At 39.9% G+C, this 7,447-nt stretch overlaps 1 protein-coding gene across 1 annotated transcript; it reads left to right on the forward strand.

Moving 5' to 3' along the window:
* The first annotated feature begins 319 nt into the window (after positions 1-319).
* Positions 320-5,884, forward strand: LOC139724676 (uncharacterized). The gene is made up of 3 exons (XM_071635806.1): positions 320-344; positions 1,833-3,037; positions 5,714-5,884. The coding sequence occupies exons 1-3, from the start codon at positions 320-322 to the stop codon at positions 5,882-5,884; spliced, it is 1,401 nt and encodes a 466-aa protein (XP_071491907.1).
* The last annotated feature ends 1,563 nt before the right edge of the window (positions 5,885-7,447 follow it).

A 7,447-nucleotide genomic window follows, 5' to 3' on the forward strand; every position in this document is an offset into this window, starting at 1 on the left:
GGATCTCTTTTCAAACATCTGGACAGCAGGCTCGGCCATCTCACACACGACAAGGGCCATTCACACCGACAGTTAAAAACTGACAACATCCGGGGAAAATTTTACAACATTCAGGGAAAACTTTGGTGAGCATTGCTAAGAAGTTGTGCCAAAAGTTGTCCAAAGTGTCCTCCAAAAAAACTGCAGCCCTGGATGTAATTTTTCTTTAACTTGCTATAAAGTTTGCTAGGATGATTTGCAAGGAGAAAGCTAGGCTCCCAAGTTATGAAATTTGTCTTGTGGCTACCACTTGGTCCCTCTCTGCAGCAACACATGAAACATGCAGCAGGCCACCCAGGCAACTGGTGTGTTACAGCCACATTGGCATGCAGCAGACTACTGAGCATATTGTGCATGCCAATCACTGTTTAAGATACAAAACAAAAAAACAAAAAATTTTCTAGTGTGGAAACTCAGTGATTTTTCATTCAGTGTGAATAGAAACACCAAACATCACAATGGTACATGTATCTCCAAATGAGAATGGGCCTATGAACTGCGTTCACACACGCCCTTCAAACATGCTGCTCCGGTTTCCAACATTTTTTATGATTACTTTTTTTGAGATAATGAGAACTTCTTATGAAATATGAAAGTGCATATAATTCTAAGAATAATTCAAAGTTTATTTGATGAAAATTGATTTTGAAATGGCTGAGATATCCAAAACAAAGCACCCCTAATAAAAGGTGGGACCCACCTTTTATTAGGATTGCTTTGCTTTACGCTGTTTTTTCAATATTTCAGCTATTTCAAAACTGATTTTCATCAAAGAAACTTTAAATTCCTCTTAGAATTGTGGGCTTCTTAACATTTCAGAAAGTCATTTCTAAACCTTGATAGGTTGCGCGCGCCTTGTGGATGCCCGCCCACACTGCTCTTGCTTTTGTCTTATATTTTGCTGATCTTGTATAATGTTTGTGCTTGTGCTGTGTACCATCTGGTTTCTGTTCGTGTAGAGAATCAACTAGACAAATTTGTGGCTCTGGTAAGCTTATTTTGTTACAGTGCCGTCACTGAATTATTTGAGGGTTGCCTCACTCTGTATGCATAGCTTGTACAGCCATGTTGGGTGCATTAAGTGTAGCTACAGGTGCCTTGCTGTTCAGTCAAGCTCGAAGTATTTTCACTGATCCTGTCACTGCTCAGTGCTATTGTTAATCTACTGAGTACCAGCTGTATGTCATTCACAATGAAGCCAGTCACCTCTATAGCCTTTGTACTTACTGTGATCCTGTTGTGTTATTGCTGTCAAGGGTACTGCCTAGATGCATGTACGCCTAGTATCTGCCTTCATAATGTTAGTGCACATTATGCACAAGCCTATCCATCAATGGGGAAATACGTTGGTACCCCTGTACGCTATTATGCCAACTCAGAGGCCACTTTTCAGAGTTTGTTATTGATATCTGGAGATATAAATCCCAATCCTGGCCCTCAGAGTGGTGGACTGCATTTGTCGACAATCGAAAACTCATCGAATTCTAGACATTCATTATCATATGATACACAAACCCTTCGCTCGTTTAATTCAAGCCATTTTTCAACTAGATGGCGCAATGATAACCCCACTGCCTGGAATCGGATTGTCTCTCTCGGTATTAACAGAAGGCGGAGGACACATAGGGGAAAACGAGGTGGTCATTTTTGCTTTGATAACAATTTGAAGTTAGGTGTTTTAAATGCCCGTTCCCTACGTAATAAATCTTCGGTATTCCAAGATTTTGTTACCGATCACCGTTTAGATTTCACATGTATCTGCGAAACCTGGTTGTCCTCGTCTGATGATGCAGCTATTGCCGATCTTCGTCCGAGCGGCTATACCTTCCATCACTGTCCAAGGGTCTCCAAGCGCGGAGGCGGAGTTGGGTTTCTCTACAAGGACAATCTTCAAGTTGTCATAAACCCATCACGGAAATACACTACCTTCGAGTCAATGCATGGAACTGTTTCGTATGCACACTCCTGTGTGGACATCGTCGTTGTGTATAGACCTCCTGGAAATCACTCTTTCTCAACATTTCTCGACGAGTTCTCACAGTTTCTTGATGAGACTATGTACAGACCATCACCTTTGGTGATCACGGGGGATCTGAACATCCACTTTGACAATACTTCATCCCCAATTACGCTGAGGTTCAATGATCTCATCAGTGGCCATGGCATTTCCCAGCTCGTCTCATCTCCTACCCATGATAAGGGTCATATTCTGGATGTCATCATGGTGCGAAACTCTGACAATGTTCTCTACTCCAGCCCCAAGGTCTTTTCCGGTATCTCAGACCATTCTGCAGTTTCCTGCTTGCTCAAGTTTGTAAAGCCTTCTCGTGTTATGTCTGAATTCACCTGCCGCAATATCAAGAAAATCAACAGGACAGCATTCGCCGAGGATATTGTCAGCTGCAAACTGATGTCTTCCCCAACTGACAGTGTGGACTGCGTTGTGGAAAATTACAACTCAGCGCTCAGCAGACTCCTCAATATACATGCTCCTGTAAAGACCCGAAAGATCAGGAAACGCACTGACTGTCCTTGGTACAACTCTGACATTGCAGCGGCGAAGCGGAAACGTAGGAGACTCGAGCGCAAATGGCTTTCCAACGGTAAAAGTGAAATTGACAGGAAATTATTGTGTGCTCAGAAGAATGTGGTAAACTCCCTGCTGAAGAAGGCCAAACGATCTTATTACGTGGGCCTCATCGAAGACTGTGGCGAAGATTCCAAACGGCTCTTCTCCGTTGCCAACCGCCTTCTCAATCGAAAGCAATCTTCACCATTACCGTCCCACACGGACAGTTCTGCAGTGGCCGAGACTTTCATCGATTACTTTCGGAAAAAGGTAGAGACTATCAGTAACAGTCTCTGTCCAGACGAATCGGCGCAGGAGCCCCTCACGACAGCTTCCCTTGAAACCCTGAAGCCCACTGATCCCGACGAGGTCCAAGCTCTTCTTCGCAGATTACCTCCCAAGTCATGTTCTTTAGATCCAGTCCCCACTGTATTGATAAAAGATTGTTCATCCATTTTCGCTCCTATTATTTCAATGATTGTGAACCTAAGTATTGATCAGTGTTACGTCCCCTCATGTTTGAAATCTGCATACATAACACCTCTTTTGAAAAAACCTTCCTTAGACCCAGATTCACTCCAAAATTACCGCCCCGTGTGTAACCTTCCATTTTTGTTTAAAATTTTGGAAAGGATTGTTTTCTCCAGACTTACAGATTATCTCTTGGTTAATACTTTATTTGATCCTTTTCAATCCGCATATCGTCCTTACCATAGCGTAGAAACCCTTCTCCTCAATGTGTCGAACTTCATCCTACAGGAAATGGATCGTGGAAATGTCACTGCTTTGATTTTACTTGATTTGTCCTCCGCCTTCGATACTGTTAATCATGCAATTTTGTTAAACACCCTCCAATCTCTTGGTGTAAAAGGTCAGGCATACGAATGGTTTAAATCTTACCTTTCATGCCATTCACAGGCAGTGTATGTCAACAGCTGTAAATCAAATGCTATGCCTCTCAAATGCGGTGTTCCACAGGGCTCTGTGGGCGGGCCCACCTTGTTTTCCATCTATCTTATTAGCCTGGGACACATATTGCGCCAGCACAAAATTAATTATCACATATACGCTGACGACATTCAATTGTATTTGTCTTTCAAACCTAACCAGGCCGATGCCTTACATGCTTTGAGTCAGCTTGAGAATGCAATGAACGATGTTTATTCATGGCTGAACTCACATTCTTTGAAATTGAATACGGATAAATCTGAGTTTTTGATGTTTGGTTCGAAGACACAATTGGGTAAACTTGACATTAATTTCATCTCTTTTTCCGGCATGTCAATTAGTGTGTCCCAAACCTGTCGCAACCTGGGTGTAATGCTAGATTGTAATATGACTATGTCTCATCAAGTTTCTAGCATTTGTAGATCTGTAAGATACCAACTTCGTAATATCGGCTTCATTAGAAAATATTTGAACCGCTCTTCTACCGAAAAATTAGTCCATGCCTTGATATCCTCTAGGCTCGATTTTGGAAACTCTGTCTTATTTAACTTACCACAAACTCAGCTCTCCATGCTACAGAGGCTTCAAAATGCGGCAGCACGCATCATCACACTATCCAAGAAGCACACTCACATCACCCCTATTTTGAGATCACTTCATTGGTTACCAGTCAAAGATCGCATTATTTTTAAGATTTTACTTTTGACTTTTCATTGCATTCAGGGCGCTGCTCCTCAGTATAACATTGACTTACTCCATAATTACATCCCTGCTAGATCTTTACGCTCATCCAACTCCGGTTCTCTAATAATTCCAAGATTCACTACAATATGGGGCACACGTGCCTTTGGCCATGCTGCTCCCACCTTATGGAATAACTTACCTTCAGCCGTTAAAAATTGTTCTTCATCAGACTCCTTTAAAAGCAGTCTAAAAACTCACTTGTTTAAAGCCTCAATTTGATTACTCATTACATGTACTCGATATTTGTATGTCTTTTACTTCGTCACTTTCTCTTCCTTCCGCGCCTAGAGCACTCTGCAGAGTGGATTTGGCGCTATATAAATCATATCAATTATTATTATTAAATATCTCTAAAAAAAAAAGGCTGAATTCTCACCTAAACCAATACTATACCATCCCTTTAACTACTGAACTTGTCATGAAGTCAAAGCAAAGTATGACAGAATACACTTTTATTTTACTGTGTCTGAGGGCAAGTGTTTGGAGACTTTTCTTCTGCAAGTCTGTGCAGACAAAAATACAACCAAAATGTCAACAAAATGTATAAAATAAACACATAAAGGCAAGTACAATGATCATAACTACTGTATACACAAAGACAAACAGACATGATGCATTAATCATATTCTTTTAGTATTCCCAGCACCTATAAAATTGTCTAATAAGGAAGAGTGATGCAAAACAAAAAACAAAAAATGTGATTGATATCTTATTTACTACTGGTTTGACAGGAAAAGATTCGTTTCACTTTCTGAATGTATGCCACTGCTACTGCCTGCACACTTAATGACAGTCATTGAAATTACACTCAGTCCAGGAAAAGCTGATAGTGGAGCTGAGACTGTATACATCTTGAGTAAGTTTGGGGTAGGAAATGGGGCAGTGCAGTCCATACATTTGAATATACTGGCTGATTTGAAATACAGGGAAACTTTGCTGCAAATCAAAAGAGAAAATGAGAGACATATTACATTTAAAGGCATTATTTACCATTTGCAGATGAAACAAAAACCCAGCTTCACTGCTTCAAAATAGTTCTAAAATGTGAGTTAGGGATAAAAACAACCACTGTAAAAAAAAAATCAATATAATCAATGTTTAGTATTGTTAAATATACAAAATGTGAACAATAGTTATAATGAAATTGTTTCTAGACTAAACCATCTACAGTTATGGTTTAGTGAGGAAAAATAGTGATATCTCCTTATATTTTAGGATTTGTTGCAACATTTTTATATGGTAGGATGTTTTGTGATACAACTGACCTACACATACGCATCAAATATGATAACTCAAGTATCTTTTAAATCACTGATCCCAGTGGTAAACAATACCTTTAAGATCATCATAGAATAGAGCAGAACACGAATTATCCCTTGTTAAAACTCCATTTTAAATGTTCTGGCCTGAAAGTGCACCTGTGAGTGCATCTGCAGCAAGGGGGCGCCTCTTGGAGCAACCGCAGGGGAATTGGGCTCTCTCTCAATTATTGGCTCAGGATCGTCACCAGGGGGCGGCAGAGTAAATACAGCAGGTCCTCTCCAGCCCCTGCCCTCCAAAATTACTCATCATCGACTCAAGTGAAGCGGACAAATTTGTATTCCCCATTCAGATGCTTTTTTTCAATCATGCGCACATTTCCTGAAATCTCTCCCTCTTTCTCCTCCGAAAATCAATTATCTTGCATGCTTGATAACGCATCACCTGCTAAACTGACATGATTAGGATAAATATCCTTTTAATGCTGTAAATATACATGTAAGACTTCCTCATTCTTTTTTTTTTCAGTGCAAATGCATCGCCATATTCATAAATTGTTTTCATGTGTTAAAGGTAGGGGATACCTTTTACAGACCTCCCAAAATGCAGCAAAACATTAAATATGAACCTCAGGGGACTTGCTTAGGCCACTGCTTCTAGAAATTTGGAAGTCAACCGTTATCTAAAATTTGAATAATGCACAAAACTCAACTACTCAGTAGTTCTGTGTGTCAGCCACACTTAAGCCTTTTTGTTGCATTCTTCTGTATTTGTGATCTATAAACACAAATCTAAAAGTACTAGAGTTGATGTAATAACATATAGAGTGTGTGGTAAGAATGTATATAGAAAAGTTGTAAGTGTTGACGAACTTTCTTCACAAAATATACATGATGGACACACATGCAGTACATGGGTCTGCGAAGGTAGCCTAGTAATGTACTGGAATTTACGGTGAGCCCCGAAAACAATTCAATTCAAAATCTAACCGTCAAAAAAATGTACTAAATGTTACCTTCCACTTTCAATACTTTATGGGAGTTTCTAAAATGATATTCTCTTCAACATACCACTGTATTTATACAACTCTTCATTTAAGGCGTGCAAATGGGATTCCCTACCTTTAACATGTCATAAGAATGCTCCCCTGTCAATACAATATATTATAAGATCATGTTTGCTTATAATGTGGTTACATGTTCTACATCTCATTCATGTGGTGCTGTGGAGTTTCAGCATAGACATTAACCCATTCCTTACGGGAACCTGGTGGCCTGCGTATTAAGTCTATAGGCATTTCAGAATTCAGTATGGAACAGGTTAAATGCTACAAGCTATCTCGATAAATATATCTTTCAAAATCATGTAGGAGTAAATTGCAAGCACTGTGTGACGATGAATGTGAAGACCCACATGCATTATCTTCCCACGTACTTGGAAATACTGAAAGTGTTTTTGCAAGAGCCATATAACAGAAACAAAGGGGTCTGTCTGTACAAGCATACCAGCATTCATGGAAAATTACACCAGTCCGAATATAGAGTACTCATGCTGGCATGGATGAACACTATATACATGTCACATTAATTTCTTGTTCTTAGGTATGATGTGTGTGAAATTTGCGCATATATTTGACTCATTGGCAGAGAAAGGGTTAAAGATTACATCCAAGCCTAATACTAAGAAATACTCAAATTACTTTTCTTTTCCCTGTGTGGGGTTAGCACAATGAGGGGGGCATTTCATCAACGAGTTCGTCGGAGTTTTCACCGACAAATTTGCTATCAGCCAATCAGACGCAAGGATTTCATTAGCTTTTAACAGCTGTCAGTGTAAATCCTTGCGTCTGATTGGCTGATAGCAAATTTGTCGGTGAAAACCTCCGAC

The sequence above is a fragment of the Diadema antillarum genome, unplaced genomic scaffold, assembly GCF_040938485.1.
Source record: "Diadema antillarum isolate AM-2024a unplaced genomic scaffold, OU_Dant_1.0 scf00000015, whole genome shotgun sequence".
Taxonomy (NCBI): domain Eukaryota; kingdom Metazoa; phylum Echinodermata; class Echinoidea; order Diadematoida; family Diadematidae; genus Diadema; species Diadema antillarum.

What these genes read in the sequence shown, in the direction of transcription:
- LOC139724676 (XM_071635806.1), top strand. Translation starts at nt 320, where the DNA reads ATGCAGCAGGCCACCCAGGCAACTG. An exon ending in GCAGGCCACCCAGGCAACTG is followed by an intron (nt 345 to 1,832) that starts GTGTGTTACAGC and finishes CTGATGATGCAG; the next exon opens with CTATTGCCGATCTTCGTCCG. An exon ending in CTTTAGATCCAGTCCCCACT is followed by an intron (nt 3,038 to 5,713) that starts GTATTGATAAAA and finishes CTGGCCTGAAAG; the next exon opens with TGCACCTGTGAGTGCATCTG.